Source organism: Anopheles coluzzii, chromosome 3 (assembly GCF_943734685.1).
Source record: "Anopheles coluzzii chromosome 3, AcolN3, whole genome shotgun sequence".
Taxonomy (NCBI): domain Eukaryota; kingdom Metazoa; phylum Arthropoda; class Insecta; order Diptera; family Culicidae; genus Anopheles; species Anopheles coluzzii.
This window is the reverse complement of record NC_064671.1, coordinates 18,432,311-18,453,058: the sequence shown is the minus strand read 5'-3', so window position 1 is coordinate 18,453,058 and position 20,748 is coordinate 18,432,311. Positions and strand designations below refer to the sequence as shown.

At 46.5% G+C, this 20,748-nt stretch overlaps 1 protein-coding gene across 11 annotated transcripts in view; it reads right to left on the bottom strand.

The window, feature by feature from the left end:
* Positions 1 to 20,748, bottom strand: part of LOC120958427 (filaggrin) — a 102,758-nt gene that overhangs the window by 62,546 nt on the left and 19,464 nt on the right. For 10 of the 11 annotated variants that reach the window (XM_040381226.2, XM_040381227.2, XM_040381228.2 and 7 more), the window contains exons 2-5: positions 12,814 to 13,120; positions 12,543 to 12,729; positions 4,668 to 7,689; positions 1,258 to 2,937 (exon numbers count right to left, since the gene is read on the bottom strand). In XM_040381226.2, coding sequence (XP_040237160.2) covers positions 1,258 to 2,937; positions 4,668 to 7,689; positions 12,543 to 12,729; positions 12,814 to 13,081 — 5,157 coding nt within the window. In that variant the 5' untranslated portion in view covers positions 13,082 to 13,120. Of the gene's footprint in view, positions 1 to 1,257; positions 2,938 to 3,126; positions 3,185 to 4,667; positions 7,690 to 12,542; positions 12,730 to 12,813; positions 13,121 to 20,748 lie in introns of those variants that run through there. The other variant, XM_040381241.2, reaches the window with a different exon arrangement.

Below are 20,748 nucleotides of genomic sequence, written 5' to 3'. Positions count from 1 at the left end.
ACTGAAACGAACACAACCAAAACGGGACGCCAAAACAATTGGGACGTTTGTTTCTTCGTTCGTTTGTTTCGTTTTATCACTGGCCCATATACCCACGTGGGGTGGACCCGCTCTTGGAATGACTTCATTCCACTATCTGGCAGTGGTTGTCCGAAGCACAAACTCACATACTTCTGTACCTGCATCACACAATAACCAAACAACCAAACAACAACCTTATCAACCTGCAGAGCAAAGGGAAGCGCAATTTCAGATAGTGCACCGTGTGCATTGTTGACAAACACACACACACATGCACACATGCACAGGAATGCATCCTAAGCAACAACAAAAGCACCTGTAGCAAACCGAGAGAGAGAGGCGAAGAGAGAAGCCACCAAAAATTATCAACCCAAGTGGCCGTTAGTTGGACTTTTTTTCCGCTCTGCCTCGTCCTATTCCTGCTTCTACACAAAAGCACCGAGAGTGGATCATCATTACGGCATTTGGTCGTACGTCCCGAGCCCAACCCAGCAGACCCAACAAAGCATAACAATGGGCGACGAACGACACGTAACGACATCTGCGATGCGAGCGAACAAAAAAAGGGAACCCAGAATAGAAAAGGAATTTTGAGGATGCGCGAGAAAGAGTGTCCTCAGCGGCTCCGAAACCAAACTCGGGATTTCACCGCCACTATCTTGCCTCACATTTCCTGCCCTTTCTATGCTTCTTCTGTCTCCCCTGGGGGTGTACATCCGTTAACGAACTACGAAAACACAGACACACACAAAACGCGTCTTACCGTCCTACATAACTCACACAAAGCGAGGGAGTTGAAATGAACATTCCAATCTGGAGGATTTTGGAAGAAGTAAAAAATCGACCCCCATAACCAATCGTATCATCTGAGGCGAAAGTGATGATTGTGTTTGTTCCTTTTGCGTCCTCCGAGGTTCATTCATTTCTTCTACAAAAAAGGACCTTATTTTATTTTCTCTTCTGGAAACGCCCGTACGTCTTCTTGTAGCCTATGAGAATCCTAAACACTTAAGCTAATAATACTAACGCGAAATATGTACAATATCAATGCATTCGTGTGACCACTGGTGGATCACAGTCCCACGGCCCTAAGGCACACACCACACCCGATCGATGATTTATTATTAACTTCGTCAAACGACTTCGACCCCTTCAAAAAAGCGTATTCCTTCACAAACTCTGATCGTGCCGTGCGCTGACGAAGAAGCACAGAAACCGCTTTAGGCAGAGACTCACCAGAACGTTCCGTTGGTTCTCCTTGTCCAGCAGGAACTCCATGCTCTTGTGGGGACGGCCGGGCCCATCGCCACCGCCCGGCTGTCTGTGATGATGGCTGTGGTGATCCGGTGCGCCATTCGGTTGGGCCGGATCGTTGTGCACCTGCAGCTGATGGCCGTGCACCGCCGACTGGTTCTGGTGGTGGTGGTGATGCGGCTGCTGGTGCTGATGCTGCTGCAGGTGATGGTAGACGCCCCGATAGTGCTGACCACCGCCCAGCTCCATCAGCGAGCGCGTCTTGCCCGAGATGATGGTCTCGTGCGTGTCCAGGTTCGTCTCGATGAGACCGATCTTCTGCTCGCTGCCCATGGTGCTGCCGCGCTGGTGCACCAGCCCCGCACCGCCGCCCGCCCCGTAGTAGTACTCGTCCTCGTACCCGCCGTCGATGCTGACCGTGTCCGGACCGTCCCGGTAGTACGACGCGGAGGAGGCACACCCGTACGAACCGTTCGCCGTCGCGTACTGATGCGGCTGCGATGGGCTCCGGCGCTGGGCTCCGTACGGCACGGCGGACGAGTCGAGCTCGTCCTGTTCGGCTTCCCTCGGCGGTGGCGTCGGCGAGCCGCGCGGCGCATGTGCGTGCTTGGCCGGCGAGGCGCTGGACCGCTTCGCACACACACCGACAACGCGCGGCGGTTGCTTCGGTAGCGGCGGCTTGCTGCTCAACACGTGGTTGCCACCCCGGTGCTGCTCCGGACCGCTGCCCTCCCCGTGCAGGGCGGTGCTGGAGCCCGATCGGTAGTAGCTGCTGCCGCCCGGCCGCGTCACCGCTATCTCGCAATCGTCCGGCTCGTCCTCCGCCCCGGTGAAGCTGTCGTCCACCGTCACGCCGGCCGCACCTAGCTGGCGCTGCAGATAGGTGGGCGGCTCGTCCGCCCTCGGCTGGCTGTTCGGGCGGCGATCCTTCAGCGGGATGAAGATAAAGTCGGCCGACACGTTCTCCTTCCCACTGTTCGAGGCCGATCCGCCGCCCCGGCCATTCTTGGCGCTGATGTGGTTGTTGTTGTTGTTGTTGTTGTTGCTCGGTGCAGTGAAGCTGGACGATTGCTTCAGCATACCACCACCACCACCAGCACCAGCACCACCGACAGCCATCGCTTTCTTCGATTTGTTGCGGAAGGAAAACCGAAAGCCGGACGAGATGCGGGACAGGAAGGTTTTGCCCTTCTTTTCCGCCTTGCCATTTTTGAAGTTCTTTATCAGGCTGCTGTTGTTGTTGTTGTTGTTGACCATGTTAACACTGTACTGGTTGGGCATCGTGGCCGCGGACCCACCCTTGACCCCCACACCGTCACCGACACTGTTCACTAAACGCATCTCACTGGCGATCAGGCTTCGGCTCGCCATTGCACCATTGCCGTTTGCACTGTTGGGCTGGGGGCCGGCGCCATTTCTGCGCTCTTCTTCCACCGCCACTACACCACCACCGGCACCGCCACTCATCGCACTGAACCGGGCCGGCTGGCCGGCACTGGATATATCACTCGGGGTCATTGGAGCAACACCCGCACCACCAACACTACCACCGTTCAGGCGCACCGTCGGTTCTGGCCGATCGTTCACGATCAGCGTCGTTGTTGGATGCTGCACACCACTGACCTCCTCTTCCCGGATCATCGCATACAGTTCACCTTCACTCTGGAACGAAAGCAACAAACAAGGAGAATGAGGCCTACTGTTTGATGCAATTGTTTTATGCGTGTTTTTTTTTAATATTTGATTTGATCTAATATTTGCACACCACACCCCCCGCCGTTTATTTTTGGGTGATTCACGATCGAGACGGCCCTACACAACAACAAAACGCGATCCGCCTTCTCGACTTACCGAGCGTGAAATAAAGCGACGAGTGCGGATCGCAACTGTGTTGTGTTGTCGGACGCGAACGTGTCGGAGCTGTCGGACAGTTGCGCACGAGCGAGAGAGAGAGAGAGAGACGGGCGCGAACGAGAGAATTGAAAAGGGCTGACTATCGCTATCTCTTTCATGCCATCGTCATACTGTACGATCGTTTGTACCTTCTCTCAAAATGCTTCAAATGCTCTCTTGGCTCTTTGGCAAAATTGATCCTCTCTCCTGTATTTTCTCGCTACCACTCTCGTCTGTTCAAATGATCGTTTATGTCGACCAAATTGGCTGAGTATCCACTGCACTGTCGATCATGCAATAGTTGCGCTAGACGAAATTTAAATTTTGGGTGAAAAACTTCTGCCGCTTATAACAGTTTTTTTTTTTAATTTCCTAAAGGAGTTTAAGATATTTTCCGATTTTGTTTTGGCTTGTCACATGATGTATTGATCGATTTGATTCTTTTTTTAATTCATTTCATGCGTATTTCTGTTTGTTTTAAAATAAACTATTCAAACAAATTATGAAAATAATAATAAATCATAGGGCAATTTCAAAAATATGCCTTTAAAGTATTAAATTGTGCAACGAATTTCAAAAAAAAAAGGTTCAAATGATAGCAATGCACATAGCAACACATATTTCAAATCCTGCAATAATAACGTTTGCTTAAACACAGTCTTCGTAGGACATTTGATAACGAGCTTGAAATGTTTTATCTTCGTTAAGCAAGAAATTTGAGCTCAGGGGTTTCTGAACACTATTAAAAGTTGTTTCTAGAGGATTAACCAAGATAACTTTAATAATAAAGGCTAAATTCATACATTAAACTTCGACCAGTTTGATTGCCAAATATTGAATTGGAGCATATATGAGATAATATTGAATAATAAATAAATATTTGACTTACGTTTTTTCAATTACAAGTTAAAGATCAAATTAAAAAAAATCTTTACAACTTTAAAATTCTAGTTATATCAACTGTTACTGTTAAATGGACCATAGAAAATGTTAGGTAAGCTACAATAAGGTAATGTAAAGATGTAAAACTATGCAAAATCAATACCTTATTTTCCGCTGCTCTTAATGCCTCCTTAAGGAGTACAAATAAAGCTAACCCCTTAAAAACACTTCAGATTTTTTCTACATTCTGACACTGAGTTTCAAATACTTTCATTATTGGAATATTAACCTTGTAACGTGTTTGATTTTTGATTTAACAAGTAGGCAAAACTGAACAAATGTAAATTTATCGTTTTGCTCTGTAAATAAACCCCTTTGTGGTAACTCTACATCTCACACATACTTCTGTTTCAGGTAACAAAATTTTTTCCACCCATATCTAAAATCTGTATTAGCTCAGCACAACGCTAAACCCTTAAATAATCTGAGTTGTTACTAAACAAGCCCAAAAAATACACTTTTTACAGGCATTTTCCAACACTACCTGCCGTTCTGGTAAAGCCCAAAAGCCAACATGCTACTACAGGGTACTATTCTAACCCTCGCCCATCACTTACCTTATTCCTAGACTGCAGGGGTGGCGAAGGGTACAGCTGCCCATCACTTTTCGTGTGCTCCCGCTCTGGCACACCATTTCGCTGCAAACCGGCACCCGTTTCCAGCTGATAGTTCACGTGATCCATATCGTCCGCCTCGAAATCATCCTCATCGATATCGATCTCAAAGTCCTGGTTCGAGATGACGCTGCCATTATCGTCCGGCTCCAGATCGGAGCTGCCCGTGCTCTTCCAGATAATCTCCGAAACAATCGGACAGAAGCTAACACCTTTGGACAGGCCACAGCGCGAGCTGGACGCCGTCGCCAAAATGCTTCCCGTCGACCGGCAGGTCGAAACATTGCGCAGCGAGTTGTGATGATCGGGATGGCGAGTCTCTTCCCCAGCCTCCGCACCATTCACCGCCCCGTGGTAGTAGTGCAGGTTCGGTGTGCTGGCCACAAACTCACGCTTCACCGGAACTGGCACGTAGCGGGCGGGTAGCGCAACACCAACACCATCATTAGTATGCAGATCAGCCGCCGACGGGCCGAGGCTGGTGGTGGACGATTCCGTCGGATCGAACGTACAGCGCTCGAGGCTGGCGGCGTAGCAGGTGACCAAATTGGTCGGGTCCTGGTCGAACGTTCGTCGCCTCGCTGCCACGCCGGGGTTCGTCGCCACCGGCCTTGCCGCTGGGACCACGGCCGGACTGCTGCTGCTGCCGGCCTGCTGCGGTGCGTGGTGTGGGTTCGTTTTGATCTGCGTTCGACGCGGCGGAGCTTGCGGAGGTGTTTTGCCGACGCTGGGTGACGCGACGACTGGAGGTGGTCGCGACCCGCCACAGCTGCCCGTGGTGCGCTGCTCGTGCAGGAAGGCCGCGATCGGCTCGTACGCCTCGGCCTGATCGTTGATGATGGACAGATTGCGGTCAAAGTGGGCCGACATCTCCTCCAGCAGCGAGTGGAACACGCTCCGCTCGTCCCGATCCACCGGGAAGATCGCACTTTCCTCATCGTCCGCAAGATCCTGCTCCTCCTCCGCTTCCTCCTCCAACACCGCCGCATCCATTTTCTCCACCGGCTGTCGGTGCTCCATATCGGGCACGGTTAGCAGTGTCGTCGTGCGCTGCGGTACAATCGGCTGGTACGCCGTCGTGGTGCGGCTGGCCCCGCCGAGTCTTGTGCCGCTGCTCGTCCGGAACGTGTTGCGGCTCAGATAGTACTCATGCCCCCGGCGCCCGCCGTACACTGGGCCGTCCTCCTCGTCCTCGTCGCTGTAGTTGAGGGCGGTAAGGTTGGCGTAGCTCGCCCGTATGTTCTGCCTCGGCCGGGCCGGGCTACTGCCAGCGCCGGTTTGGAACGTTACCGTTTTGCCGCCCTTGGCCGGCCGCGGTTGCAGATCGTACAGATTCACGTTCTGGCTGGCGACCGAATCGACGTACCCGTAGCCGCTGGGCGCGTGCCGCCGGCCAAACTCACCGGACGCGCTGTCACCGTCACTGTACGAGCCGTGGCGCGATCGATTCGCTGCTGCCGCACCGCCGTACAGATGCAAACACTCGGGCACGCTGGACACGGTAAAACTGATCGGATCGTACAGGCCGCCAACCGTGCCGGACGCTGCCGAGGTGCCGGTCCGCTCGCTGCCCGATCGCCCTGGTCGCCGCCGGTGCCGTTCCGCCGCCCCGACGAGCAGATCGGGCGCACTGAGGGACAGTGCCGGTCGCCATCGGGTGCTATTTTTACACTCCGAACGCGACGACGACGACGACGACGACGACGCCATCGATGTCACCGTACGTGTGGCCGACTCCACACCACCCTGCTGCTGACGCGATTCGCCCGTCCGTTGTTTACACGAAACGCTGCCACGCTCTATTTTTGTACCATTATTAATATTCGTCCACAGTTGGTGTTGCTGCTGCTGTTCGATTGTTGCCGGTGTTCGTGAGGGGCCGATGATGCAGTTGGCATCCGCGCTGCATCCATCGTCACACTTGGATTCGTACTGCTCCTCCTCCTCCTCCTCCTCATCCACGTCACAGACCGTCGACAGGCGGTTCTCGTGGTACAACGACGTGCCGGCCTGGCCACGTACCTCCATCGCAGTACAGTCCAGGCTGAGCGGTTGCTGCTGTTCGTGTTGCTGCTGCGTCATCGACAGCGCTCCCGCCGGCAACAGTGTTGACGGAAACAGTGCACCACCACCGGCAGTGCCGCACACGAACGTGATGTTCTCGGCCGAACCGAAGTTGGTTAAGCTTTTGGAGCGTGCGCGCAGACCACTGTTCATGCTGCCTCCGCCGTGCTGCAGATGATCACAGTACCCGCTGTCCTCGCTGAGGCTCTCGATCGAGTTCTTGTTGCGGGCGGCAATGCCGCGGCTGCCGTGCTGCAGTCGCTGCCGCTCCGCCGAGCAACGGCCCGAATGGCACCGGACGGTGGCGCTCAGCAGCTCCTCCTCGGTGTCGCCGGCGTCTTCCGGCGTGGTCGCACCACCACCAGCACCGCGCCCAGTCTGTTCCTGCTTCACCACACCCGCCCGGTTCGTGTCCGTGTAGCGGAAGCCACTGCTGCTACTACTACTGCTGCCCGTGCTGGTGCTCGCGTTACTGCTGCTGTCCGGGCCGCTGCCACAGCTGCTGCTCACGCTGGAGGAGGTCGAGTAGAGCTCCGAGTCGCTGATGTTGAGTGCCGTCTGGCCGATACTCTTCTGCATGAGGTTCGACGTCGTTAGCAGATTGCTGCCGACCGCTGCCGACAGCGCCGGCACCCCTGCGCCGATGGCGGGTGGCAACGATTTTCCTCGCCCGGTTGGGTCCACCCCGCCTGCTGCATGGCTGGCCGGGCCGCTCGACTCGGACGTGTACAGCGACGGTGACGAGCCGGATAGGGGATGGTGCTGGTTTGCCGATGTTTCGCTCTGCAGCTGGCGTTCCAGCGATTCGAACTGGATCAGCGACGAGGAGCGGCTTAGCGACGCGTACGACAGACTATCCGAGTCGGTAAATAGATCATGTCCAATCTCGTCGAATCGTAACCTGCGGAGAGAGAGAGAGAGAGGGAGAGAGACAGATACGGAAATTGAAAATTAGCTACCAACGGGGGACTCTGTATTGAACAGCGATAAACGGGAAGGGGGAGATCGAATTGATTATTCCGATCATCTAGAGCTCTATTTTAACGAGATCAGTTCATCACCCTACCCTATCTCTATTGATACGACCACACCGATCGAGCTGCTCCAATTGACTGTCTGCCCCGGCCACTGTCGGCTGGTTGTCCGTGGCCCTATCCAAACCGTACACAAATCCTTCAAATCCCACACTTGCTTGGTGTGCGTGGGCTTTGCACCCTTTTACACCTTTACCACCAGCCAACGCGTTTGTGTGTATGTGTGGCTGTTGTGTTGCTAATAATTAAAATATCGACACCGATTAACCCAAACCCCAAAGCGAGCGATCCAGGCGAGCGTCGTCACACAACAAACCGAACACACTCGTTCGCGGCACCCGCTGCTCGTTTCACGTGCTGGTCTGAACGCGCGTCTTTCGATATCTGAACGTTGGCCGCGAGTAGCGCGCTTGTGTTGTGTTGTCGGTGGCGACTCGCTACACCATTACACTCGCGTACCGATAGGCCCGACAGTGAGACACACTCAGAGACGAACAGCCGGACGACCGGTGTGCGGCGATCAAGCTCAAACTCAGCTCGCGCTCACAGCGTTGGTAGGCAGCGATCACTCGAAACTCACTTTGAAGGAATGTTCGAACCTGGGTGCAAGTACACATTTTGTGAGTCGTTAGTAGCTATTTTTCTTTTTGTTTTAGCGGCCTATTTCAACCACTAATGGGGTATCAATACGCTACAAAACACTAATAGAGTGAATATGGAGAATCTAAACAACGAATAATGTTAATCCGGTTGTGATCCATTTAATAGAGTCATATTCCATTGGAAATTTGCTAATGATAGATTTTTATGCCTCACAAATTAATATAATACGTTCCTTAGTTCAGTAGTCACTACTTTGTTTGATGTTTATTTTGACTTTAACAAACGATTATTTCTAAATGTTGGATAGAAAAAAAGATGTTTACAGGATTTCAAACTTCAGAGGTTAACCATTTCAACAACAATTTGTGTTAGAGTTCGGGAAGATTTCAGCAAAAGCCCTAATTTATACTGGGCTGTATACATATAGTTGTATATTTTGAGTATGCATTAACTTTATTGAAAACACCAGGATTCTTGGGATGTTCAATATGGTTACTAGGGTGGAAGGTCAACGCATTTTTCGCTATACGTAATTTTTGGATATGATGATATGATCGCAAAGTAATCTAGAAGTGATCCTGCAATCAATACAGAAAACAAAATAACAGTAATGAACTCAAATCTAGTATTAGGATTGAACGTATCATACGCATAACTGCTATATGCCACCAAGCAATAAGCCCCTTATTATGAGCCCCTATAAGAGGAAGAATCACAACATGAAAAATCCTTCAATGTAGCGTTCTTATACTAATACAATGGCTATAGGTACAACGGCCCTTTCATGATCAGTTCCGCCCTGTTTCTGAAGCTGGTTTCTCTCCGTTCCCAAACATTTGGAATTTCCCCATCACTAGCTACTTGTAGCCCCGACGACATGCAAATCGTAGTCTCTTTAGCAGCAGCACTCTTTGTCAAACGCCGTCGGGTGCTTCTGGCGTGTTCGTTAATAAACCATCTGTACCAACTATGGAACCCACACTCTACACCCCGAAAGTGGCATTAGCAATCGGTTGTGCGTCTCAAGATTTGTGAGTGTGGAATTTATGCACAAGTAACCAAGTGTCACAGTTGTATGTGTCTTGAGAGCTGTGAGGCCGTTTGATCATTTTTTGCTCTCTATTTAAACATGCTTCATGATCTCTGTACACATTCAACACGTCCAATACTCGACTCGAGCCGAGCTGTTGTTATCATTCCGTAGGCGTACGTGATGATCATTTGGGAGTCGCTGGCGCAAAATTCCTGACTGTATCAGGTCGATCGAGCGGTGATACATGCAAGTACTCTATGGTACTGTTTGTTCGACTCCAAACCCAATCCCCTAACACCCCAGTGTGTGCGAAAGGTTTGCCGCACGATCGTAGGCAACGCACGTAATTGCACGTGATTTGCATGCCCTGCAGTCCGTACAGACTCTGTGGTCGATGTGAAAAAAGCAGCAGATGTGAGCGATGCCGCGGTTAGTTTTCCGATGGAACAACGCCGATTTGTTTTTATTCCAAAATCCAAAAATAACATCGCAAGAATGTGTGCCGCTGACGAGGCAGTCAGTTTCTTTCCGTTTCGCCGCAGCAGTTACTCGCGGGCTGATTGCTGCTAGTTGGGGGAGTGTATTTATACGCATTCCATATAATTGAGGGAAAACGATTAACGGCCAAAGCGGTGCTTCGCTTTACATCGGCTGGGAGGGAGGCTCGCTGGGAATTAGTCAATTAAGAAGGTGACACAGTGGTCAAAGAGAGGGAATTAGATAAGGAAACAACCCCATTACCGACACATTGGACGATGCTGATGTGTGCGCCCCTCCTTTGCCACAACGCAACAAAGCCACTGTTGGCAAATGACCCTTGCTCCAGTGCTTCTGCTGCTTGAAGAGAAAGCGAATGGGCACAACCACCAACGACGACGCCATGTCTGGTGTCTACCGCGGGCCTTACGCTTTATGTTGCCCTCCCTATGGATGGAAACGGGGACATTACTGTCACATTGTCCGCAGTGCAACTTTAATAGCCTGCCAACCGACAGTTGGCATCCTCAGTTGACGGCGTTACGCTCGCGCTCTTTATCAAGCCGCTCGAAACAGTCGTGCGCCAATATGTCTTTACAGTTACAACTCCAGTACGGGAGGTTCATAATCCGTGCTGGTCGCATATTTTGATGCCCCAACCCTTTCAAGGGCGTGCGGAAACGGTTAACGACCTGATTATGGTCTTCCATCTGGGATAGAGCCAATGCGTTACGTTATGCTGCGAGGGAGCGAAGGTTCAACCGGTTCAAGCGATTCAATTTCTAGCACATAGAGGCTGCACAGCACCACGTGGAAAAAAATCGTCGATTTTGAGTGATTTCACGTCACACCACACATACACACAGAAACTCCCTTTAAGTGAAAGACCCTTGAACTTTGTGCGCCTGCTTTATGGTGCACGAAAACGAATTTTCACTCATTTGTCAGTTCCCATCGTTTACGCTCTCGTGCACTGGATGGATGCTAATGCAGCATGGAAAGTGTTTTAAATCGGAAAGTGCAAAAGAGAGAGAGAGAGAGCGAGAGAGAGCGAGAGGACCACAGGAAGCGATTGCCATCATGTCCATTACGTGACGCGGTCGGACAAGAGGCTGTGGTAATGAAAAAGGAATAGACATCCTCAAGAAACAATGAAATGGAGTGAAAATGGTTCAATACACTTTGCTCTTCGGAAAACATTGATGTCGTTGGGTGTTGATGGTGAGGTTACATTCTTTAAAAGGTATATTTAACGTCTAAGAACTATTCTAACCAATTCTTAAATCAATCTGAAACTATTTCAACGTGTAAATTAGGGCGATATGAATTGCTCAGAAGCATGCAGCGTTAATAAATAGGGAAAGTAGTGCATTCCTTTTTATACCTTACTTCAATGCTAAGAAAATCATATCCTTGTTTTGTAAAAAACGGCTCAATATTTCAAAGTTTCTATTTCCTCAAAATTTTGTGATCTACTAAAGCAAACATATCAAAACACACAACAGTTTAGAGGCGAAAGAACTCCGTTGGAGCCAAAGCCTCTCTAAACTATTTCAACAACAACAAACACACAACAGAAAATCGTGGCGCTCTGTGTTGTGTGCTGCGGATTGCATACCACATGGTGTGTTTGTACTGCAAATTGCATACCATCAGGGTGTCCGACAAAAATGCGACTCAAAGTTGGTTTGCTATTTCGACATGTAGATGGCGCTAATGTTGTTTTGAATATGGCGTTATTTTTATTTTGTTGAAAGCGTAACAATTTTTGTTTTGGTTCACGTTTGACTACCAAACCACAGGAATTTGATTATTTTTTCAATTGGATAGTATAGGAATACATAATTTAATGAACAAGACTGTAATCTTCAAAAAAAAGCAATTAATTTTAAAAGAGTGTTCTATTTACATATATTGTAATCACAAGAGATAAAAATTAGAAGCCTACAACTAATGCAATGCAGCCAACCGTCCATGAAAAACATAATGCAAAATAAGATAAATAGAAATGAAATCTATCGAAATAAAGGTACCGTTCATATCACCAATATGAAAGGCTGACAAAATAGAATAGAATTTCATTTTTACACCTCGACGTCACCACTGAATCGTGCAACGCATTTCGTCGTTATTGAAAAAAGCTTTCGGTGTGATAACTCTTCGCACACGATCGACAAATTGTCGTGCAGAGCTTTGCCGTAACAATTCATCATACTTTACGATGTCATTCCATCACAATAGTAAAAAAATTGGATGTAAAACGACAAGTTTCCCCACGACTGTCCCCGTACCTCCGAGGATCATTAAATAAACATTTTGTTCCTCTCGTAACAACTTGTCCGTTTCCCTGTTTGTGGAGGAAAAGATGGTTACTAATCTCGACGCTGTAAAATGTCATTTCCTACAAGCCATTTTTGGGGCTTCTCCGCAAAGTGCGAAGTGAAAAAAGAAAACCCTCCACAAGTTGAAGACCCGTGAAATGATCTCCAAATGTCACCCGTCAGCAACTGCTCGCTGGAAGCTGTCCGGTCTGCTTTATCGCTCCTCGTCAAACAACCCGCCCCCTGGTCGGATTATCCACCGTGTACGAACGTACTCGAGACGTACCTTTGTTCATTGTGTCGCTTCATGAAATATTCATTCGGCTCGAGCCCGTCCGGTTCGCAGATGCGCGGCCGCCGCCCGTACATGGCGGACAGATCGGAAGCGAGGAACTCGTCGCCGAACGATGCCGTCTCCTGCTTCCGACGCTTCGGTGGGCAGATGAAGTCGCGCTCCGACATTGTGTCTTGATCTGCAAACGAAAGCAATGGTATCGTGAGACATGAGGACATGAAGAAGTAAGAAGTGTTGACTTGGCGCGGTGTGCAATGCTTACCGGAAGGCGTTTCGACCCGTATCACCGACTCCGCGTCCGAGCCGCCCGAACTCCAGACCTGATCGTACTGGGACCAGCTGAGCGGTTGCTGCGAACCGCCCTGGTCCTTGTCGCCGCGCCCATCGTCATCGTCGGACGTTTCCTCGACGATCGTCTCCAGCATGCGGCTGCTGGTCGCGTTCAGGGGGTTCGCTTCCGTCGCCTCGCCGTACGCCGGCAGCCACGGGAAGGAAATGTCATCCGATACGTCGAAAATGTTCTCCATCATCCCGACTAGCTAGCTACATCTTCTTCCGCAACGGGCACTCTGCAACACGGGAAAGAAAGAGACGAAAGAATGAGTAACTTGAGCATGAAGGTATTCGGGCTAGTATGTTGATTTTACGAAGCAAGTGGTTACTGTTTGGGAGCTGGGAGATTTCGCCAACTTACATCCGTTATGTCCTTCATCCGGACGTGATGCTCAAGAAGCAACAAGTACCCTTTTGTAACAGCTGCACCCCGATTTGCTGCTTGCCAAATGCTACCAGATCGTGGTATTTCGACTATCTGAAAGCTGACCGAATTCTTCGGCACAAAAGCCTCTCCTCGCCCCAAACAGTTTTGTAAATGCGAAGGTTCGCGATGCTGACGCTCGCTATTCATTTTCACCAGCGCTGAAGAGTGGCGAACGGTTTGTTCCTCAGCTCCGATTGAGGTAAAACTATGAAGATGCCAATCCTAGTGCTGCATAGCACATTTCATAACCTGACGTCGTGGTCTCTGTTGCTTTTCCTATTCATTTGCCATTCTGCTGCGCCTTCCCTTTTGTAAGGCCACTGCCATTTAGAAACTCGCCCAGAGATGCCAACAGAGCTTTGGAACGAACGTACTACCACTCGGATTGAAATAGAGTTCGATGAAACTGGGAAAGGTTCCAGCTAAAGGGAACGATCTTCACGATAATCTTCAGGCACTTGGCGAGCAGGCCACTTTCTGCAGGGGTGGTACGTTTGGCATACCCCGGCACACCGAAACGAACCGATTTCGCCAAACGCTTGTGAAGGTGATGAGATGTAAATAATCCTCTACCCCGTTCGCCCCGGCTTCTCCCCGTCTAGCGCAAAGACGCAAAATCAATCAACACGCCGTGGACCAAACACCGGCAGCGGAGAAGAGGCACCGAACCGAAAGGAAACCGGCTGCACGGATTGGATCGAATTGATGTTTCAGGTTACAGTGCGCTTGGCAGGCGAAACCGAAAACAATGCCCTGCGCCCGGGAAACTTGATCTTGCTAATTAATCTCTCGCTCTCCTGCCCTGAAACGGGGCGGATGTACGAACGAAATAAAGTACGTACTCAATTATGGACTCTTTTCCCTTTTGTTTTGCTGTTGTGGTTGTTGTTGTTGTTTTTGCTGTTTTGCCTGTTGCTCTGCAACCGATCTCGCTTAAATGAAGTGTTATGGGTCGGTTAGCATCAGGTTTAGGAGCGCGAGTTTCCTCCTTTGTGCTGCTGTGGTCGATGTTTCTAGTTTTGCAGATTAAGGAAAGCACGGAAAGCTCGTCTATCCGAGAAGTTCCATAGACTCAGGCGTAATAAGATAAAAATTATTTTCTTATAGTAGAAGTAATGTCTTCTATCCTATTAGCTTTGTTGACTGTTGCAATAAGATTGCAATCCGTTTCCGTTTTTTCACAATTTTTTGTAATAATGAATATGTTGGTACTGCCTCTGCATAGGTTTCTATAGGATGCATATTTATGATTTATTTTTATCTCCAACTGTAATGTTAAATGTTGAACGTGTTTCAACGAAAAAAAAACGGAAACAATATTAAACTTGAACTGTGAAGTTTGTTTTAAGGCTTTGAGGTGTCATATTGTCTTACTTACTCGAAAATAAATCATTGTTTTGATCCTTAAGCGTATGCATCTTATTGTTCTACTTCTTCTCTTTTCGAGGTTGTACCCCGATTTGGTAACTCCACAACTAGTCCATGGTTACGATTTTCTGCTAACCTCTTTGGATTAGGACTAGCTACTAGGGCTCTATGTCCTAAGCCAGCGGTCGGCAAACTTTACAACCGAAAGAGCCAAATTCTACATTAATGTTCGTAGAATTTAACGTGAAGAACCAAATTGTCAAACCAAGAGCAAAATATGTGAATGATTTATGAAATATATGTAAAGCTAAGAGCCACCAACACTTTTCTAAGTAAACATACATTGCTTACATGATAAAAGTGGCAAGATAGAGCAGATCCAAAAACGATTCAGCTGACGTAAAACCATTAGAATGCTTACGGTGGAATTGGAAGAATTTCGTTGCTCTTGGATTTTCAGAAAAATCAAGCCTTATAGAAAATTATAATGGATTATTAGATTCTACTATCGCTTAGTCAACCACTTTATGACAAAGACGCGTTTTGGATAAGAATAATGATATCAAAATCTACCGAGTAGTTAAGTAGTTAATTTAGTTAAGTTCCAATTGTGATTGGAGCACTGTTCATACATTTTTAAAAGGAAAACGTTTGATGAATTGTAACATTAAAGTTTTATTCTTTAAATGAATTAACAATACTGTTCCCATATCCCAAACAAGTTCTGGGAAAGCTTCTGTTGTGTTAGTAGTCTTGTTACATCTAAACAGAAACTAAGACGTTAATCCCCTTGGATCAGTTTTTTATCCATAAAGAACGGCTTTGGTCGCATTGCTTTGTTGACCGTTTTGTTTTTGGTAGATGAGTTTAGATAAGCATAGTTTTTTTAGATAGATAAAGATTTAGATAGATTTAGATAGTCATAGTAGTAGAATTTGGCTAATTGAGTCGAAACGTTTATCAACCCTTAGTGTAGGTATCAAGCCACTGTTAGGCATGATCATCCAAGGCTAATTATTGTGTCCATTAGCATGATAGTTTATCTCATGAACAAAAGGCTCAAGACTTGAACCCTCAACGGACAGGTTGTTAGATGGTGTTACTGAACAACTATACCAAAATTGAATGGATGTTTGGTTTGAAATGTCTTTGAAAGTTAGGGTCTTATTGACTTCAATAATCTCTGACTGTCTTTTGCAGCGTTGAAATAATTTGAATAAAAAGGTTTCAAATATTCAAATTACAAGCGTTTAAAAGATCAAATGCCCGACAAATAAAAATACAATTAATAAAATAAAATACATTAAATAAATAATTATTTTAAGGAAATCATTCCAGATACGTTGACCCTAATATTTTGAAACCAACTTTTTAAAGTAGTTTTGATCGTTACTGAATGAAGCTTCGCTCTTCATCTTTCATCCAAAAGGAACATAACCCAAGCACACAAACGCCTTAGTGATCGACATTACCCTTTGTTCGCGCCGTACGAAGAGTGAATAATAATTTGATTATTATGGTGATGGTGGCAGGTGGGTTACAAACAAGAACCGTACCGGAATGGCAAACGGTACCTTCGAAGCGCGCCTACCCAAAACCAAGAACATGGTAAACAACGGCACTAAACGGTAAACGTTGTAAAGCTAGACATCCAAATACAAAAAAGCACATGTGAAACAACGCATCAATGCTCCCGAGAGGGGGTGTGGAGGGGACAAGCAAACAACGGAGGGCGCCAGTGACAGTCGTACCAATAGAGTTCCCCCAGTGCGCAAGCACGTTGACCGTAAACTTTGCCACCCTGACAATGGAAAAAACGACGCTTTAGGTTCGCGCGTTACGCACACGGCCAACACAAACACATCATGTGTCACCGTAAGGGAGAGAGCCAACTCCCCCTGAGGGAGGGTGATGATGGATGTCGTTGCGACCAATGCGGGCAATGGTCTATGATCACCATGCTTTTTTTTCAGTACGCAGGGGCACGTGCACCATAGCATTACGAACGGAAGTGATCGACCGTTTCGAACGTTCGTGTTTTTTGCCCCCTTCGCTTCTGTGCGTGTGTGTCGCTGGCGCCTGCTCTTAAGCTGCAAGTGACAAACTTTTATCACTTACTTGTCCATAAACCCCCTCTCACATGCCACTCACCTCCTCAGGGCGCAAAAGGCTAGAGGGAGATGTACACGACCAACACCGGCCCTTTCACCGCGCGATCGTTATCGTGCGGGAAAATGTTGTCTCTCGTGCCGCGGGAGCTGCATTATCGTTACATAATGAGATGATTGAACGGACCGTAGTAGCACGAGCGTTACATCTCGCAGCTCCTTTTTTGGTACCGCATGGAGGGATGGCGAGAGCGATTTATTAGAGTGTGGAAAAGTTTGGGGTCAACGAAAGCATTAGCCGGGGGCAGCGCGAGCTGAATGGCTGCGAGTAGTGATTGATTGACAGCGATTGACGGTAAATAGTAATCGTAATGTACTAAAATGCTTCTCTGTTGTTGTGGTGATGTAGTTTTTTGCTGATTTAACGTAATATTGGACGTAATGTGCACACATTGGACTGAATTAGTGAATTAGGCTGTTGATGAGATGACAAACAAGTTATTTTTCTTTCGAAATTATTTATCATTTACTCTAATTGTCTATTTAAAAATCTCGTTTTGTATTCCCTTTAGTGAAATTTCTGATCAATCTGATCGATCAGCTTCTCTAAGCTCTGTAACAAGCGAAACCAAACACGCCTGAGCGATAGACTCAATTAATTAACAGCTAATAAGCCAGTTAAAATGCTTTCGTTTTTTCCTCCTTTCTTTCCTGAATGGAGGAGGGTTGATATACTTTCCATCCTTCCGGCAATAGCAATAGTAAGCGATCGACAATTGCATCTTGGTGCACAGAGAGAGAGAGAGAGCGCTAAAGAGGGAAAGAAGATGCAGTTTTGCTTTCTGCGGGAAAAGGCACAGAAAAAAAGGTCTTAAATCGATCGGGAATAGATTTCAAAAGCACGGAAAATCATTCAGAGCAAGCCGAGGTAGGAAAAGAAAATTCAAATCTCTTTTGCTACACAGATGAAATGTAAGAAATTGAAATGGATTAGAGAAAACCAATCCGACTGTGTCGATTTTAGTTAAAAAAAAAAACACGAATTCCAATCATTTCCGTCATTTTTCGCAACCCGAGCGTCATGTTTCCCGCTTAGACGCTCCGTCATGCCGCCGCTCACCTTTTTCGAGTTGATTTTCCACTCGCTGGAATGTCGGAATGGCCGCAGGAAAAACGTACGATGCTCGGGGAAGATAAATCGCTCCGCACCGAATCGGCTGCACCGTCTTCTCCGTGCACCATTCCGGGCGGGGAGGGTCGTGTTGTAATGAAATATTGGTTTAAAGTTTCGCCTAAGCACTCCCCGTGTGCCATTTCCACCTCCAACAAACACTGGCCGAAAAGCGCGCACAACCTCGGCGGGCAGCGGATATTCATAACCAAGTAGTAGTTATGCAAAAACCAAATTTCGCCAGTGCAAAGAGCTTTTCTTTGGGCACGGGTTTTCCTCGTTTTCACAGGAGAGAGAGGGGGATTGTTGTTTGCGATACCAGCTTACCTTGCCTGCCACACTTCTGGTGCTTTACGTTTTTGGGACGTCGATGTCGATGAACCTCCTGATTCGCTCAATCTTTTGCCCAATTCGTGGATGCAGAAGGAGGAACGAAAACACAAAGCAAACAACCGTCAATGATTTGTTAGCTGCCTGATGCACTGTTGCATCGTGCAGTTGACCTTTCCGTGCTACACAGTGCGCCCATCGAGGATTGTTTTTGGGGGGAATAAGCTGTTGTTGGAGGTTATTAAATTAAAGCGTTTCGGGCGTCGTTTGTTTGCCAGCTCACCGGTTTGCGGCCGGGAATAGAAACTTAATCCTGTTAGATGCAGGAAAAAGTGGCCGCATTGTACGTCAAGTGCAAGAATGCAGAAAGCGTCTTACGCGGTGGGAGAGTGCTTGCGAACTTGAGCGAAGTACACTAGAAGGGTCAAATCGATCTAGGGTAAGGTGTATGGTTTGGTTGGCAAGGTTGCGCTTTCATACATCGATGAGGGAATCAAAAATGTCTTTTTTATCATGTAAGGATTTTGTTGAATTATTATTATATGAAATCATTGAATACTTTTATGTTAAAAGCAAAAATCACTTGAACATTTCATTCGTATTTAATGCGCTTTACAGGGTTTTCCAAGTCACTTTCAAATGTAAACATTGTTATTCACCGCATGCAAGATGTTAATCCACTTCAAACGGACTTTTCATTTCCATCAATATAATTTTTAATTTCTTCAGCATGATTCTCAACATGTCTCAAGCTGAATTGAGTTTGACAGTTCTTTGTAATGTGTTGAAAATCATGTGTAAGAACTGAAATTTTGTTTTGAAGCAAATACACCATTTGACAGCTGTTGAAGAACATCTTGGATGTTTTGAATAGTTATGTGCACATTCGAAAGTGACTTTAAAACCCCTGTAAGGTTAGATACATGAAGTGAATGGTTCATGAAGTGTATAACACTGTTTAAAATTGTAACTGACTTGGAAAACCCTGTAATAGTAACAAATAATAATAATAATAAACTATAAAACAAACAAACAAGTCAAAGTCAGAAGACATATGTGACATATGAAGAGATATTAACTTCTGCAATTTGCAATGTTCTTACTCAAACTTAAGGCATACAAAGTATGACGACTTTGTTTATTATTTTTTAAGGGAAATAAATAAATATTTTTGCTTGTACCCAATTCTTTATTTGATAGGACCTGTTACACATAAAGTGAAAATTTATCCTTTTTTGTGCAGTACAACGTATTGATAAATTTATATTTAACATTTGTGATCGACAATCGACATTGGTTTTGGACAAAAATAATTTAAAATATTATAATTATGTAAAAAGCATATCTTCAAATGCTTGATAAGGTCATTTGTAAGAACGTAAAACAAGGAAATGAAGAATACAGGGGGTTTCAATGCATTTTCGAGTGTTCAAATCATTATTCACAACCTCGAAAATGGTTTACAACAGCTTTCAATTAATGTATTTGCATCACAATAAAATATCAGTTCTTACACATGATTTTCAACACACTGCAAATAACTGTCAGACTAAATCCTGCTCATGTGCATGTGAAAAATCATGTGGAAGAACTTAAACATTATTATGCTGCAGAAACAACATTTGAAAGCTGTTGAAAAACATCTTGGAGGCGGAGAAAAATTGTTGAAGACTATGGAAATTGACTCGGAAAAACATAACTTAAAACTTAAACTGAAAAATTGGCATATTTAATTGTCTGCTCAGATAAATGAAGCTTGTGCTTTTTCTGGTTCCTAAAAATCATTTACAATATGCTTTATTTTGTTAGCCTTTCAATGTAGGAAGCTATGTATAAAATTAAACGAAATTATTTTATATTATTTCACTTGAAATTAATAGCAAAATATTTGATTTATACCATGCACTTTACTCATTTGATTGATCAGTGAAACGATCACAATGACTAATCACAAGTAATGCTGTTTTATTTATTTTGTTTCGAAGGCAATAAATAACGCCACTTTGCTTATGGAAACCGTTCAATCAGAAACACAGCAACAAAAAAAACATCAAATTCCACCAATAAATATGCAAATATTATACAACAAATTTGCATGCAGCACAGAAAATCGAACAAATCCATTTATCCGTCAATCATTGCTTGCTTTTTCACTGAGCGCCCGGCTGCAATAAATTATCCGCAGCAATAGTGCCAAAACAAATTTTATATCAATTCACCATTACACTCATTATAACCCATTACAGCCTCAAACGGTACGGGTGTCTCCTAACAACTCCCATTTCTCTCCTCTCATTTGTTGAGACAGCTCAACGATATTTGCATTCAAGCGCAGTGGGGGTGGGTTGCACGCAAAATTCCACCCGGCAAGCGTGCCTATCATGCGCATTGATTAAAGCAGCGCCTGCACACCGTTGCATAATGAACGATTGCTTTCTCCTGCACCAATCAGCCGTGTCC